Source organism: Lemur catta, chromosome 15 (genome assembly GCF_020740605.2).
Source record: "Lemur catta isolate mLemCat1 chromosome 15, mLemCat1.pri, whole genome shotgun sequence".
In the NCBI taxonomy this organism is placed as follows: Eukaryota; Metazoa; Chordata; class Mammalia; order Primates; family Lemuridae; genus Lemur; species Lemur catta.
In genome coordinates this window covers 19,268,958-19,286,101 of record NC_059142.1, presented here as the reverse complement: position 1 = coordinate 19,286,101, position 17,144 = coordinate 19,268,958, and the positions used below count along the sequence as shown (strand labels likewise).

General features: G+C 44.8%; 1 protein-coding gene across 1 annotated transcript in view; it reads left to right on the top strand.

Moving 5' to 3' along the window:
* SUPT6H (SPT6 homolog, histone chaperone and transcription elongation factor) overlaps nucleotides 1-17,144 on the top strand; it is a 32,698-nt gene that overhangs the window by 2,274 nt on the left and 13,280 nt on the right. Inside the window, 20 exon segments of the mRNA XM_045525370.1 lie at nucleotides 6,350-6,488; nucleotides 7,591-7,749; nucleotides 7,841-7,917; nucleotides 8,283-8,475; nucleotides 8,715-8,799; nucleotides 9,465-9,738; nucleotides 10,103-10,204; nucleotides 10,448-10,564; nucleotides 10,924-11,013; nucleotides 11,168-11,310; nucleotides 11,839-11,987; nucleotides 12,147-12,245; nucleotides 12,757-12,886; nucleotides 12,972-13,122; nucleotides 13,287-13,441; nucleotides 13,639-13,834; nucleotides 14,238-14,377; nucleotides 14,497-14,614; nucleotides 16,657-16,733; nucleotides 16,999-17,134. Coding sequence (XP_045381326.1) covers nucleotides 6,380-6,488; nucleotides 7,591-7,749; nucleotides 7,841-7,917; nucleotides 8,283-8,475; nucleotides 8,715-8,799; nucleotides 9,465-9,738; nucleotides 10,103-10,204; nucleotides 10,448-10,564; nucleotides 10,924-11,013; nucleotides 11,168-11,310; nucleotides 11,839-11,987; nucleotides 12,147-12,245; nucleotides 12,757-12,886; nucleotides 12,972-13,122; nucleotides 13,287-13,441; nucleotides 13,639-13,834; nucleotides 14,238-14,377; nucleotides 14,497-14,614; nucleotides 16,657-16,733; nucleotides 16,999-17,134 — 2,700 coding nt within the window. The 5' untranslated portion in view covers nucleotides 6,350-6,379.

Genomic DNA, 17,144 nt, shown 5'->3' with positions numbered 1-17,144 from the left:
CTCTTAGACACTCCAAAGCTAGCATAGCCAAAAGAAAATTTTGGTTTTCCCATCATTCCAAACCTGGTCTTCCCCATTTCACTAAGTGGTATTCCTGTCCACATAGTTACCAAAGGCAGACCTCTGAGAATCATCTTTGATTTTTCTTGTTTACTATCCCTCTTTTCCAGTCTTTCAGTAAATCCTTTTACTTCCACCTCCAAAATATATGTCTAATCTGCCTTCTATTCCATCAACACTGCTACCACCCAATTCCAAGCCACCATCATCTTTTGCTTGGGCTACCACAGTAGTATCCTCAGCCTTCCCTGTTTCCGCTCAAATCTTCCTGTAATCCATCCACCTCAGGTCAGGGCGGATTATGTCATTTCCCTACTTAAAACTCTCCAGTGGCTTTCCATGGCCAACCTCTGCTTGAGCAGGCCCATGCTCCCTGGTATACTATTGCCTTCAGCCATGCTCTAGTCACATTGGCCTTAGGACATCACCTACCACATACCAACTTCCTGCCCACTTCTTCAACTGGAACCTCTTCCCCTGGCTCTGCAGGTCACACCCTACCCATCCTTGACATCTCAGCCTAACTAAACTCACCCTCTTGGAAGTGAAGGTGTGTATTTCCCAGTATTTTATTGCAAGGTTTATTTATTTGTGGTTCATCTCCTGCACCAGAGTACAGATACCCTGGGGCAAGGACCTTGTCTTGCACATGCCTGGCATGTGGTAGGCACTCACTAAAGCGTTTTTTGAGTTAGAAAGTAAATTAAGTCAAGTCTCTGTTTAAAACCCTACAGTTGGCCGGGCGCGGTGGCTCACGCCTGTAATCCTAGCGCTCAGGGAGGCCTAGGCGGGTGGATCACTCAAGGTCAGGAGTTTGAGACCAGCCTGAGCGAGACCCCGTCTCTACTAAAATTAGAAAGAAATTATCTGGCCAACTAAAAATATATATAGAAAAAAATTAGCCGGGCATGGTGGCGCATGCCTGTAGTCCCAGCTACTCGGGAGGCTGAGGCAGTAGGATCGCTTAAGCCCAGGAGTTTGAGGTTTCTGCAAGCTAGGCTGATGCCACGGCACTCACTCTAGCCCGGGCAACAAAGTGAGACTCTGTCTCAAAAAAAAAAAAACAAAAAAAAACCCTGCAGTGGCTTCCTAGCATCTTTAGGATAAAGTCCAAAATCCTTAGCTTACCTTACAAAGATCCTAATGATTTCACCGCTGACTTTTGAAGCATCTTCCCTCTCCTCAGTCAAACTGGCCCTCTCTGTTCCTACAACAGTGCACACCTTGTGCTGGAAGTGCTGTTCTCCAGCATCACCTGTCCCCCCACTACCCCCAAGAAACCAGCTCCTCTGTTGAGCTAACTCATCCTCACTTTTAAGGCCTTTGTTTAAAGTCACTTCCTTAAAACCAAGTTAGGTTCCCCTGTTACAGAATCCCATGCTAACCTTGTCATCAACTCTTTGAAAGACCTTCCGTACTTCTAGATCAGGGGTCACCACACTGAGGGCTGTGGGCCAAATTAGGTCATTCCCATTCATGTACATGAGTCTGTGCTACAGTGGCAGATCTGGCCCTATAGAGAAAAAGTTTACCAACCCTTGTGCTCGAGCAGAGACTCTGTGTTCCCCAATGTGTGTGGCACAAGGCTTAGTAACTGTTAATCACTCTGTGTTGCAGAGGTTCTGAATCTGGTTGCATATTTCAGTTGTTTCTGTCCTTTTGCCCTTTCCTTGTTTCCTCAAGGGGACATGGAAAGAAAAGGGATAAATAATATTTTTTAATTATTTATGTTAAAGAATCATTATTAACAATAATGCTTTTTTTTAAATATTCTAAGACTTATTTCCTATAAATATATTCATGTTAAAGTAATAACAGATGGAATTAAACTTTTCTGTATTTTAGCATCTCAACTTAGTGTAATTAGGGTTTTTTTGAAATAACAAAGAGTTCTGAATCCCAGGTTTAAAAGAACTTGTCTTAAGTAGCCTCTGAATACTTATTAACTTTTAGGTTTTTGGATTCCAATTGGATATTCACTCATGGACACCTTTGGAATAAATAGTCTTAGGCCCTTGTTCATAAAATATAGAATACAAGACCATGTGAAATGTCTTGTAGTTGAAACTCCACACCAGCCTCCTGGGGCTATTCCCCAGACTACCAGGCCCTTTCAAGCCTAAACTTTTACTCATGTTGCCTTTGTCCAGACTATGTTCTTAACTCCTCTCTCACTCAGGCGTGAGAGGTGTTCCCCAACTTTCATATTGCTCCCATAGTTTAGGTATGTAACTTAAAATTAATTATGATTTGTTTTAACTTCATTTACAAGGTTTTTGAGATAGATTGTGAGCTCCACCAGAGTAGGAAGCATGTTTTACTCATTTTTATATACCCAAGACTCAGCACAGAGCTTGATCCTAAGAAAAACAGTAAATGTTAATTGAAGCTACAAAGTGAAGTGAATTAACAGACTAGATCTCTTTTCACTGTAGTCTCCTCTTAATTGCCTCCTACAACTTCTTGTTCAATGGAGGGGACTACTGAGGCCCTCGCCCTGTGGCAATCTGATCCCAGTTTCATTCCTCTTCCAGAGAATGTCATGGCAACCACCAGCCTCTCCCTTTGAGCCACATCTTGTTCTGCAGCTGTGCTTATGCCTGGAGAAACCTTCTCCCTCCACCTTTCCATTTCTCTTCTAGACCTATTCCAGTTGCAAAATTAACAGTATGAATATGGAAGAAATTTTAAGAGCATGAATACTAAGTACAAAATCCAGACCACATCAGGCTCATCCCGGATGTCATATGTTAATAATGATCATATACAAATAAATATATTAGTGTCTTTGTTCTGGAGTAGTTGCTGCTTGTTAGCCTCAGCCTGCAGTGCTGCTGCAGTCTGCACATCTAGCTCCCGCAAGTTGCAGCAGGTCGGGATTGCTTCTGGCACACCTTTTTTAAGTGGAAGTCTTGGTATTGAGCTAGATAGGAGGCCTTCCCCAGCCATAGCACAGCATATGCTTTATTGCTAACCTAGGTGATGGGAGGAAGGGAACAGAGCTATCTTCCCAAGCTTCGTGCAGCACAGAGCACCAGCTACCCCCTGGGACAGAAGAAAGCTGTTGTTTTTATCAGGTAGCCTTTCTGTTTCTCTCTGTTAAGTAGGCTGGGGGGGCATCTGGTCTGCAGGAGCGGGCATTTAATTTCAAGATGTTGAGGCCTTAAAAGATTGAACTTGGGGGTCTGATAGCCTAATTAAAGCAAGCTATGTATAGGGGTTCTTGTACTCATATCTATTTTTAATGGCTCAGTTCAGAGCTAAGGGGGGGTGGTGTCAAAATTAAAATTAGAGCTCCAGATTTAATTGGCAGAAGTTTAAGACATTCACTTTTGGCAGTACTCAAGCAAAATGACCTTAAGGATACAGATGGGGGGAGTGGTGGCAGCATCAATCTAACTCCAAGGCTTCCTACGTCATGGCCTTACAGGGCCTTTACAGTGATTTTCAAACATTTTGATCTCAGGACTCCTTTGTATTCTTAAAAATTATTTAGGACTCCAAAAACATTTTGTTTTTGTGAGTTATATCCATTGATAATTACCAGATTTGTATCTATTGATGTTTATCAATCAGAAATTAAAATTGAGACATTTAAAAATATTTAACCAGACAGATTGGCTCACGCTTGTAATCCCAGCACTTTGGGAGGCAGAGGTGGAAGGATGGCTTGAGACCAGAAGTTTGAAACCAGCCTGGACAACATAGCGAGATCCCTTCTCTACCCAAAAAAACTATATATATATATATATATATATATATATATTCATTTTAAAGTAGTAGGCCCACGATATTTTAACATAAATACTACTTTTTATGAAAAACAACAATATGAAAACATGTTTTCTGAAAACAAAAGTTTTCAAAACAAAAAATTTAGTGGAAAGAATAGCACTGTTTTCCTTTTTTTTTTTTTTTTTGCAACTTTTTAATGTCTGTCTTAATAGAATACAACTGTATTCTAATATCTGTTTCTGCATCCAGTCTGTTGTCATACCAGACATCATACAACCTCAGGAAAACTCCACCATACACTCATGAGAGGTGGTAAAAGGAGGAGGTGGTACCTGGACCACTGAGAACTGTTGATATAGTACAATCAGCTGTGACTCTGGAGTCAGACACACCTTAGCTCAAATCTAAGCACTTCACCATTGCTGGCTTAAAGATACATGAGAAAGAAATGAAATTAAAAAAAAAAAATCTAAGCACTTGAAGTTGATAGTTGTGTTGCCTTGAACAAGTGACTTCAGCCCTGAGTCTATTTCCTCCTTTGTTGAATGGAAAGAGAAGTGTGCTATAACTCAAAAGACAGTGTAGGGATTAATAGGATATTTGTTCCCATTGATAGAGATAGCAAAACAAAAATAGGATACTTGTTAAGTGTCTGGCACTAGGTAGGTGTGTAATAAACATTATTCCTCAGTGTACTTTTTTAATTGCTTAAAGTACCCAGGAGAGACCCATATTAGTTTTAGTTGGATTCTGTGTGTGTGTTGTGGATTTGTTTTCCAGTTCTCTTTCTGTGCCTGCTCTATACATCTACTGTAATACATGAAACTATCTTGTGGTCCTTATATTTCTCCCTCTACTGGACAGTCAGCTCCTTGAAAATAAACATTCCTATTTTCTTTACATGCTTATCTTTTAGCAGAGTGTATGTACATGGCAGACATTCAGTAAAGTTTGTGAAAATGGCATCTGCAACCTCAACCTAAAATTGAACATAAGACCAACCTAAAGTGGAACATTGCCCGCCCTTTTCCATCAGAACCCAATACCTTCAGTTTTGTTTTTTTGAGCTCAGTTAATCTTTAAGTTAATTAATTGGTTATGGTATTGATAACAGGAAGGGCAATTTTCAGGAGGTTTAGAGCCATGGAATTTAAAGTTCCTTTTAGAGCTTAGATTTTCAGGTAGCGATTGGCCACCCTCTTCTCCCTCCCACTACCATCTTTAACTGGAAAAATGGCAACAATATGAAAAAATAAGTAATTTATTTAACAGGCACTTAATAGTTCCTAATTTGTACCGAGTACCTAGAGGGTTACAGCTTTTCTGGTATAGAATCACAAGAGCCTTGTAATGCCTCTTGTATTGCCATTTATGCTTTCGTGGTTTTTATTAGTTTTTCCATTGGATATGGTCTCTATCTTCCAGAAGCTTGTAGTCTAAGTGGGGGAAAGGGATGTGGGATATACACAATAGACCATTACACTGGACAGGATGAGGAGTGGTGCTGAGTTTATCAGCAGCCAGCTTCAGGTTCCAAAATGGAATCATGATGTGATGATTTGTGCTGTTTTTTAAGTCCTGCTCAAGGCCTGTCAAACACCAGGTTATGGTTCTTGGGAGTTCTCTACTGTAATTTCCAGGCTTCGAATGAGTCTGAAAGCAGGGAAGTAGAAGATAAAGTTCAGATTGGTTTTTACAAAGTTACAGACTACTAAGGAAAATTAGGCCTAGGATTCAAACTCAGTTAACATATCCTGAAGCATTAGGTTCTTTCCACTATGTCATGTAATATTCTCAACTATCCTGTGAGGTAGGTAGTGCTGTTGCCATTTTCCAGATGAAGAAACTTATTCAGACACATCAAATAATTTGTTTATATAGCTGGTAGATGATGAGACCAGGATTTGATGCCTACTCTTAAGCCCAGCAATTTTTCCATTTAATTGTTGCCTTTCGAGATTTTTTGCAGGGGAAGTAAATGATAAAAATAGAATCATGGTTCTAATGTTTCTACAGAAGCCCCTTTTCTACCCAAATTCTCCCAACCAATACTCACACAAGTGGGCTCAAGTTCCTGAAGTATTTGTGTGTTGAATCTATTGAAAGGGGTTTTCCTTTGACTCTGCTAATAACCAGATATAGTGTATATGAAAGCACCTTTCAGAAAGTTGGCATACTGTTTCCCTATGAATAAGTCACATACTCTATCACCATATTCCCGCTAACGTAATTATCCCTGCGTTAGTTTCTTTCCTCATCTGCCCATTCCTGCCTGCAAATGGTAAGCAGGGTAAAGGTCTGGGGAAGAGAGATGATATAAGTTCAGTGTAATTGCTATCTTTTTGAAAGTACACATGAGAGGAGCAACTCTGGGAGGAATGGGAAACGGAAGAGATGGAGCCACCTGATTCTAACTGTCTTCTCCCAAGTGGAAGTGATTTGAGTGGGCATAGCAATGGCAAGTGGCTAAAAGGCTGTTTGTGGGAAAGTTTAAGAGCCCTCTGTAATATCTTGTGTCTCATTTTTTATCCCCAACCCTCCCCTCTTTCCCTAGTCCTCTTCAGGCAGGCTGTGAGAAGCTGCAATGTCTGATTTTGTGGAAAGCGAGGCTGAGGAGTCAGAGGAAGAGTACAATGATGACGGCGAGGTGGTACCCCGAGTCACCAAGAAATTTGTGGAAGAAGAGGATGATGGTGAGGAGGCCCCAGCCTCAAGCTTCTCCCCACTATTGCTAAGCTTTGGATAGTTGGATTCTTGCTGATGAAAGGCTCAGGCTCAGCACAGAAGTTATCACATATGAGGTACCAGCTTGAGAACTTTCAGTCATTCTTAGAAAATACTTATTGAGCATCTATCTGCTGTATGCCAGGCATTGTGCCTAGAACTAGAAATACAAAACAAAGACCTGGCTATTGTGGAGTTTACCTTAGTGGGAGGGGACAGATACTAAGCCAATAAATAAATATTGTGTTACATATGTAACACTTCCTGCTTTTAGACCTAGCGGTGTTAGTATTTATGCACCCAGTTTCCTATTTCTCTGGCCAAACCCAACCTTTGGGATCATCAGCAGAGTACAACCATGAAATGGCTTTAAAGGGGGAAAGGGAAGTGTAAGTTTTGTCAGAAGAATTATGAATGAGGCTGGGTACAGTGGTTCACACCTATAATCCCAGCACTTTGGAAGGCTGAGGCAGAAGGATTGCTTAAGCCCAGGAGTTTGAGACAAGCCTGGGCAATGTAGCAAGACCCTGTCTCTACAAAAAAATTTACAAATTAGCCAGGCATGGGGGTGTGCACCTGTAGTCCCAGCTACTCAGGAGGCTGAGGTGGGAGGCTCTTAAGCCCAGGATTTCAAAGTTACAGTGAACTGTGATCACGCCACTACACTCCAGCCTAGGTGAGAAAGAAGACCCTATCTCTAAAAATTAAAAGAAGAAACAATTAAAAGAATTATGGATAAAAGAGGGAATATAGCTGCTAATTTTATAAACTGGGTGAAACAAGGTTATTGGTGGCTGTAAACCTCTGGTAATGATTTTAAGGAGCCAAAATAATTAGGAAGGTCATCTTGTCTAAAGACAGATGGTGAATGTAGAAAAGAAATCGTCATTTCTGGATGCTGCTGCTCTAAGTCGATGGCTGTGTTTTGTATCTTTACACCAGACAAAAGAGTGAACATGGTGCCCAGGTCATTGGGTGCAGAGTAAATGGAGAATCTCATTAAGCGGGTGGCCCTGCCTGGTCCCCAGCCTGTTACCCAGTCTCTGTGCCTCAAACATGTATTCTTTGCAGATGAGGAGGAAGAGGAGGAAAACCTAGATGATCAAGATGAGCAAGGCAACCTGAAAGGCTTTATCAATGACGATGATGATGAAGATGAAGGAGAGGAGGATGAGGGCAGTGACTCTGGTGATTCAGAAGATGATGTTGGCCACAAGAAGAGAAAACGCAGTGAGTAGTCTGTCTTCAGGTCAGGTGAGGCTGGGGTGGAAGTTGCAGTGGGAAAGGGACCTCCCCATCCCTAACACTTTGTTTTTTTCAGCATCTTTTGACGACCGCCTGGAAGATGATGATTTTGACCTCATCGAAGAGAATTTAGGTGTCAAAGTCAAACGAGGAGTAAGTGTCATTCTTTGTCTTCGTTCCTAGGGGGTGAAGGAAAAAAGCCCCTGAAATTTCAGTGTCTCTCTGGGAGAGAAGGCACATCTAGAACAGTCTGGGGAACACCAGAGAAAAGAAAGCTGCTCAGTATCGTTGTTCTGTGGAGGCCAGATTTGCATCCCATATCTGGGTGCCTGTTAGAGAAAGGCTTGTCAGTTTCGAGGGTGGTGGCCTTGGGGCTGAAAGAGCATCACTCAGCCTGTTCTTTCCCACCTCCCTTGGTTGTCGTAATTGTGGTGGGAAGACAAGAGTGAGACGGGAGAGCAGGCATCCTTCTGCCAGACCCCTCAGACCTGATGAGGCAGGTTTTCTCAACCCCCTAGCAAAAGTACCGCCGTGTCAAAAAAATGTCAGATGATGAGGACGATGACGAGGAGGAATATGGCAAGGAGGAACATGAAAAAGAGGCTATCGCGGAGGAAATCTTCCAGGATGGGGAAGGGGAAGAAGGGCAGGAGGCCGTGGAGGCCCCCATGGCTCCTCCAGAGGAAGAGGAGGAAGATGATGAAGAGTCAGGTAGGTGGCTTTGGGCAGGGAAGCCACCATTTGGATGTGTGTTGGAATTTCCTGGCCCCTAGGAACAGGATAGGAATCTATTCTTCAGCTACAGCCCCCAGCATTTGACGCAAAGAAGTTCCTTTCCAGGGGCCTCCCTACTCTTCCCCTCGCTGGCCACTCACATAGTAGGAACTAAAGCCATTCGGTCTTGGCTGAGCTCCTGACTCTGAGCACTGACCCCTCCTTTCCCTACCCAGATATTGATGACTTCATTGTGGATGATGATGGACAACCTCTGAAAAAACCTAAGTGGCGGAAAAAGCTTCCCGGATACACAGATGCGTGAGTGGGGTCTGGTACAAGGTGGCGATAAAGGCATTGAGTGGGCCCATTCAGGAGGGAGGAATTTGAAGGCCACTGCCAAAAATGGAAGCATTCCCAGCTTGCAGCCATTTTGCTTCCATGCCTCAAATAACCTCACTAGGCAGTGATTTCAGACTGCTCCTAGAAGCCCTAGGAGATGTCTCTCCATTCTAGGGCCATTATGGGATTAGGGTGGAGTCCCACATGTGCAAGGTTCTGGCCCTCCTCTTCCAGCCTGCAGTTCCATGTTTATTCATTTACATATTGATCTTGTAAATATAATTGTGTTGGAAGAAAGATGTCTACTTCATAGTTTAAAAGTTTGAAAGCTTTTGCTCTAAGGGAATGATGTAATACCGTAGCAGAAGACGGATCTACTGAGCAGGATACAGACCCATCTGCCCTGTTGCTATTTGATTCCTGTCACTGGCAGGTGCTAAAGATAGGCTTTTTATTCTCTAACAAACAAGTTTGCTTAGAAATCCCCCAGCTAAGCCTTTTTTTCCACAGTGAGTATAGTTCTTTTATTTACCATTCTCTCAACCTTCTTACTTGCCTTGGGACAAGTGAAGGATCTGTGCAAGAGCTGCATTTCTCTCCTATCACCTGAACCTGAGCCAAATGCCTCTTGCTCTCACCCACAGAGCTCTGCAAGAAGCCCAGGAAATCTTTGGCGTGGACTTCGACTATGATGAATTTGAGAAATACAACGAGTATGATGAAGAACTGGAGGAAGAGTACGAATATGAGGATGATGAGGCTGAGGGTGAAATCCGCGTGCGCCCCAAAAAGACCACAAAGAAGCGTGTGAGCCGCAGGAGCATCTTTGAAATGTACGAGCCCAGTGAGCTGGAAAGCAGCCACCTTACAGATCAGGACAATGAAATCCGAGCTACCGACCTGCCTGAGAGGTTCCAGGTAAGAAACCACCAGCCTCTGGACTTTTACCAATCTGTCATTGCCGTGTAGCCAAGAAACAATCTAGCAACTGTCCTGCGTTGGGTAGTATCCAGGATGAGCTTTGAACCCCATCGGACCAAGGGTCCAAGGAGTCCAGCTCTTAGAGGAGGGAAGGTAAACACTCAATTTTGTTTGTGGTTCTTGAAATGGAGCTCTTTCTCTACCAAATCTATGAAATGCTTACTTCAGCCAGGATGATACTGTGCCAGGGACTGGAAATGCATGCCTGAGGATCACATGTTTCGGTCCAGAAGGGTGTATGTTTTTCCTAAGTGGGATACAAGATCAAGTCACTCTCGCTCTGTTGTCTGGTCCACTATAGCTCCGCTCCATCCCAGTCAAGGGGGCTGAAGATGATGAGCTAGAAGAAGAAGCTGACTGGATCTACAGAAATGCCTTTGCCACACCAACCATTTCTCTCCAGGTACCCAAAAAAAGATCCTTAGGTTTCGCCATGAACCAAAAGCCACTTCCTCAGGAGGGGGAGCCCCTCCTCCTCTGCCCCACACATCTGTGTGCCTGGTGCAGAATAGTATGTGTGTATGTGCATGAGAGATTTTTTTAGATTTCATCTGACAAGGTCATCTTGTGTTATGAAGCAGTTTTGTGTAGTAAGACAAAGCAAATAACAGTGTCTTTGGTGTTTCTTTTTTCTTTTCTACTGTAGGAGAGCTGTGATTACCTAGACCGAGGGCAGCCAACCAGCAGCTTTAGTCGAAAGGGGCCCAGCACAATTCAGAAGATCAAAGAGGCCCTGGGCTTCATGCGGAATCAGCATTTTGAGGTAGCACCCTGTGGTCTAGTAGTTTGTTGATTAGAAATTTAGTTAGGGGATGGGGGAAAAAGTAACTACCTATTAAGCAGGGAGCCCCCTTGCCCTGTTTGCAGAAGTAATCTTTTGACTGAAGAAGTGTTAGGATCAGTGGAGACCCTGGTGGTCCCAAGAGCAATGCTGCCACAACTGCAGCGTTGTCTTCTCCTGCTGGGGAGAGCACTGTGCCCTGGATGGGCCTGTGAGGGAGGCTGAGCTTCTGGCTGTTGCGTTTCGTAGAGCTGTTTATCCAGGAACTTACCATCCTCTGGCAGAAGGGAGATTTGCAGATCTTTTCTCTCAGAGTGACTGTAGTCCCCTTGCCACCCTAGGTGCCTTTTATTGCCTTCTACCGAAAGGAGTACGTGGAGCCTGAGTTGCACATCAATGACCTGTGGAGGGTGTGGCAGTGGGATGAAAAGGTAATGTGGGTCTGTGGCCCCCAGGGAGGTATGGGCCGGTTTGGGCACCACTACTGCCACTACCACAAACCCAAACCCCCCAGGCCTGTCGAGTTTCTTTACCAGGTCTCCTGGGTTAAACACCAACCCTGACTCCTGCCCTCCCCTGCTCTAGTGGACCCAACTGAGGATCCGTAAAGAGAACCTAACACGGCTGTTTGAGAAGATGCAGGCTTATCAGTACGAGCAAATCTCTGCTGACCCTGACAAACCTCTTGCTGATGGCATCCGGGCACTGGACACCACGGACATGGAGAGGTAATATAGGCAGAGTTTATCCCATTACAGGGAGCCGTCAGACCCGAGGCAGGCCACCCAGGGGCAACGTTACCTTGCGAAATTAGCAGTATAGGGCCCCATCCCTTAGAACCCAACTTGTCAGCACATCAAAGGTGATCTTTCTGACACAAATTCATCTTAGTTATCCATATCAGTATATAAAAGACTATTTACCAAAAAGTTAACTGTTAGAAGGGTTGGATATTTATGTGTGCTGATCTGTACATTTATTCCATGTGGATAGAGCTATGTGGGAAGCCTCAGCTGCCTCTCCCTTTTTGTTTCCATTTCTAACAACCACCAGTCACCATTTCTGTTTGACATATTCCTTCTTTAAGATACCTTGGTTGCAGTTAAGTTATGTTCTGGGGCTGTTGTGTGTCTTTAGCAGTTGGAAAACATAGGCATCCATCCTAGTTGGGATCTTGCCTCCTGGGAATTGGACCTCTTGTAGCGAAATTGTGGTACACCCCTTGTCCAGTGCTAACTTATGTCCCTTCCCTTCAGGCTCAAGGATGTACAGTCAATGGATGAGCTGAAAGATGTCTACAACCATTTTCTTCTTTATTATGGTCGTGACATCCCCAAGATGCAGAATGCTGCCAAGGCCAGCCGCAAGAAGCTGAAGCGTGTAAGGGAAGAGGGAGATGAAGAGGGTGAGTGATGGAAAAGAAAACCTAGGAGGCTTGGTGGCCATGGCATCCCCAAAGAGGCCTTTGGCTTGGTACTCTTTGGGGCTTCTCCCCCAACATGTGTCAGATCCTTGGGAGTGACTAGAAACTAGAGCCCTAACTCTCCTCCTGTTTTCTTCTCAGGTGAAGGTGAGGAGGCAGAAGATGACGAGCAGAGGGGGCCCGAGCTTAAGCAGGCCTCCCGCCGAGACATGTACACCATCTGTCAGAGCGCTGGGCTAGGTAAAGCTAGCTTCTTAGGACCCGGGCATTCTAGCCTTTAGCAAAGGGAGTTATCCAGGAAGAAGACTACTGGCTAGAAAGAGGAACAGTTTGTGCAGAATGTATTCAGGGGAAAAAATTTAAAAATTAAAAAGGTAAAAAAAGAAGGAAAAAAAGAGAGAAACAGAGGTCTGGGTCAATCACCACTCCAGTCCTGAATCAGCCTACTACCTGGTCCTCATAAACACTGCTCCCCTCACCCAGCCCTGCCCCATAGTAAGGTTCAGCTTCTCCCTAATTTCCTGAGGTAATGGGAAACTCAGGATTAGAGGGAGAGAATCTATTCTATTTCTTTTGCCTTATAATAGCCTATCAGGTGTTTAAATTCAGTTTTTCATTTTTTGCCCACCTGGTCCTGCTCATTCATGGGCCCTTTAAAGTCCAGTGCCCAGAATTGCTACTCTAGATTCTGAAGCCAAGAGGTTTATCAGCCCAGCTACTGCCTTACCTTCCACTCTCCTATTGTCTTTAGATGGCTTGGCCAAAAAGTTCGGGCTTACTCCCGAGCAATTTGGAGAGAACCTTCGGGACAGCTACCAGCGGCATGAGACAGAGCAGTTCCCCGCAGAGCCCCTGGAGCTGGCCAAGGATTACGTTTGCAGGTAGGCATGCAGCAGGTGGCTGGCAGGAGGAGGGGCCTGAGGACCGAGATGCCCTCATCCTGCAGCTCCATCATTTTCCCCACAGCCAGTTCCCCACGCCAGAAGCCGTGCTGGAGGGTGCCCGCTACATGGTGGCCCTCCAGATTGCCCGTGAGCCCCTTGTCCGGCAGGTGCTGAGGCAAACCTTCCAAGAGAGAGCCAAGCTAAATATAACCCCCACCAAGAAAGGCAGAAAGGTGAGCTGGGCTAAGGGCTTTGATCCAAGAGGTGACCCAGTTCTCTGGTTGATTAAACTGAGTCTCTTGCCTTCTGCTCAGCTGAAATACCTGCCTGAGAGCAGAGAGGCAGTGTTTGCTCCAGAGCCATCCACAGGCTAATGATTCCTTCTTGATGCGTACAGGATGTGGATGAGGCCCACTACGCTTACTCCTTCAAGTACTTAAAGAATAAACCTGTGAAGGAACTGAGAGATGACCAGTTCCTCAAGATAGTCCTGGCTGAAGATGAAGGGCTGCTCACTATTGACATCAGCATAGATATGAAGGGAGTCGAAGGGTAAGCAAAGCCCTGGGCTTGGCAGCTCTTCGGGAAAGGCTTGGTGAAGAGTCTGGTGGAGGGAAGGCTCCCTCAGGAACGTGAACCAGTTTCGGAATTGAGCGAGCCATTGTCCCTTGCCCATTCACAGTATTCATGGACGTTTAGGCATCACCCTTTCTCCATTCCTGATACCACAGCTTTGTGTCTCTCCTCAGTTATGGCAATGACCAGACGTATTTTGAAGAGATCAAACAGTTTTACTACCGAGATGAATTCAGCCACCAGGTGCAGGAGTGGAACCGACAGCGCACTATGGCCATCGAACGTGCTTTACAGCAGTTCCTCTATGTGCAGATGGCCAAAGAGCTCAAGAACAAGCTGCTGGTTGAAGCCAAGGAATACGTCATAAAGGTGAGGACAGGGATGCATGATCTTTAATCATATGATTTCTGCAAGCCAGAACTGAGTGTGAAGGAACCCTAGTAGTCCCATAGCTAATGGAGAAACTCGGGGGGCAAAGGAAGCGTGATCTCAGAGGGGTACCAGCAGGGCCACAGGGGACATCTCCAAGACCTCTCCACTGGAGCCTCTTCCCTCCTCTCCCCCACTCACCCAGACATTCGTCATTTATATCACTGTTCTCTATATATTTTCCTGTTTCCAAAAACATGGTATACCTTTAGGGATAAGCCTGCCAAGGGTAGGAACACATGTACATACAAATACACATCCTTGCAAATGTGTGCCTGCACCTGTTTCTTGAGCAATCTTGGTGAGCCTGATGAGTGTAGTATATGGTGTGTCTTCTCCTCAGGCCTGTAGCCGAAAGCTCTACAACTGGTTGAGGGTGGCACCCTACCGACCAGATCAGCAGGTAGAGGAAGACGATGATTTTATGGACGAGAACCAAGGGAAGGGCATTCGAGTCCTCGGCATTGCTTTCTCCTCTGCCAGGTAACAGCCTATTCCTGCCTGCCTAGCACCATCTGTTAGCTGTCTTTCTAATTTCATTCTTCTCTTATTCATAGCCTCATATTGCTGATTATTGCGCTGTTTTTCTGTTCGGCTGACAGAGATCACCCTGTGTTCTGTGCCCTGGTCAATGGTGAAGGAGAAGTGACAGACTTCCTTCGACTTCCCCATTTTACCAAACGGCGAACTGCGTGGAGAGAGGAAGAGCGGGAAAAGAAGGCAAGTGGCTGGGACAGAGTTAGCAAGTGTACATCTGGAGTACGTCTTAGGATTCAGTGGGGTTAAGTGTTTATGATCTAAGCAACATCACATGCAAGGCCCCGATTGTCTCTGGTCTGGTCGCTGGCTTCTTGTCCCCATGCACAAGTCTCACTTCCATGGGCAGTAGATGGCACTCAAGTTATCTGGTACAGAATTTGCTTCTGGCTTGAGGCCAGTTCCTAGGCCTTGTGGGCTGCCCGTACTGCCTCTGTTCTTCCCAGCATCTGGGTCAGGCTGTTCCAGGAGCTGAAAGCCACTGGGGCACAAAGCCAGCCTTTACCCTGCTTTAGCCTTTTAGCGTCTCTTTTTCCAAGGAAAGAGGAATTTGAATTCATCTGGTTGGTATATTTCTGGATTTTTTTCTTAATCCTAATGATGTTTTTCAATTTTGTTGATAGAGACCCATTCTAAAAAGAATGAAAGATCAACTTCTTAACAAACAACTTTTCTTTTCTTTTTTTTTTTTTTTTTTTGAGGCAGAGTCTTGCCCTATCACCCAGGATGGAGTGCAGTGGTGTCATCATAGCTCACTGCAACCTCCAACTCCCAGGCTCAAGCAATCCTCCTGGCTCATCCTCCCAAGTAGCTGGGACTATAAGCACATGCCACCATACCCAGCTAATTTATTTTATTTTATTTTTTTAGAGGTGGAGTCTCACTATGTTGCCCAGGCTGGTGTCAGACTCCTAGGCTCAAGCAATCCTCCCACTTTAGCCTCCCAAAGTGCTGGGACTGTAGGCGTGAGCCACCATGACCAGCCAATAAACAACTACTTTTTTAAAATCTTGACATGGAGATTAAGATTATCAGAATAGTCCTAACTATCAGGCAGTAGTTTTTATAAATAAGACCCACGGGTGTTTAGTTGACCACAACCTAAGTGTAAGCCAGAAGTATGACAATCTTAGAAAATATTAAAAGGTTTATAATACTCAAGCCAGAGGTACCAGTCTTCCTGTTTTGTGTTCTGGTGGGACAACATGCAGTGCATCTTGTCTAACATTGAGCTTCATGTATAAAGAGGGGCAAAGACTTTATTTAGGCACCCACCCCATTGGGCACATAGATATGCAGGAGACCATCTATACATATCCTGGCTGGATTGGGGGGATGGCAGAGAGGCACCCACCCCATTGGGCACATGGTTATGCAGGAGACCATCTATCTATACATATCCTGGCTGGATTGGGGGGATGGCAGAGAGGTATTAAATTCTTCTGCTTAGGAAATTAGTAGAGCATTTTAAAGTTAGGAGCAGCCCGAGAAGGGGAAAAATAGGCAACATTTCCAGGAAGGGGGAACGTAACAGCACTGTGGATGGAGGTCCAGGACCTTTAGAACATCACCTGTGAGAACCTCCCTGGGCCCAGATAAGACTGGTGCTCAGTCTTAGACTGAGCTTCTGTAATACCGCTATCTTCCTTAACTTTGTTACGCTCAGATTTTCAGCAAAAGTAACACCAGAAATGAAATAGACATCCACAAAAACTCTAGGAGGACATCAGGTGTGGGAGATAGTAGAAATTAAGTCATGAGGAACTGTAGTAGGGACTGGCTATCTTTAAGCTGAAGACGACTTAGGGAGACAGACTTGCCATGTTGACCTTTTCAAAGGGCCTTCACCCAAAAGACGGCAGGCACCAGTTATTTTGCTTGATTAAAACTAGGATCAGTAGCTAAGTGTTATACAGATTTTGGTTCACAGTAAAAGAGATCAGTTTCCTAACTGTTTCATCCTTCAGATCTGGCCAATATCACCAGTACCACTGGAGTGAGATTCTAGTCAGTGGAAGGTATAAGCAGAGGCAGGTGGTCAACTGTCTGTCAGGAACAGGTGGGTATGGATCATTGGTGGCAGGTTGGACCAGATATCCTCTGAAGACCCTTCCAGTTTTTACTGTTCTCTGGTCTTATAAGACCTTAAGCTACTTGGGGAGTCAGAACTGCTTGAAATCTCCTTATGCTCAGAGCCATTCAGCTCCACTTTTCTTTCAATTCAGGCTCAAGACATTGAAACCTTAAAGAAATTTCTTCTGAACAAGAAGCCTCATGTGGTGACAGTTGCAGGAGAGAACAGGTAGGGCACCAGAGCATAGGCCAGGCCTGGTTTTTAAGGCTATAACCCAAGTTATTCCCATGTTGTTGAATCTGGCATATGCCCATAAAAGCAGGCATGTGCCTGTGTAGAATGTTGATGATTTCCCCAGGGGGTATCCCTGGGAATGCTGTCCCTCTTTGCCTTCCAAGCCCTTTCCTCCCCAACCTCTCCACCCCATCGCAGCCATGAGAATGTCCATCCCTGATAAAATGTATTCATTGACCAGCACTGTTCATCCTACCAGGGACGCCCAGATGTTGATTGAGGATGTGAAGCGTATCGTGCATGAGCTGGACCAGGGCCAACAGCTGTCTTCTATTGGCGTGGAGCTGGTTGACAACGAGTTGGCCATTCTCTATATGAACAGCAAGAAGTCAGAGGTAATGCTGG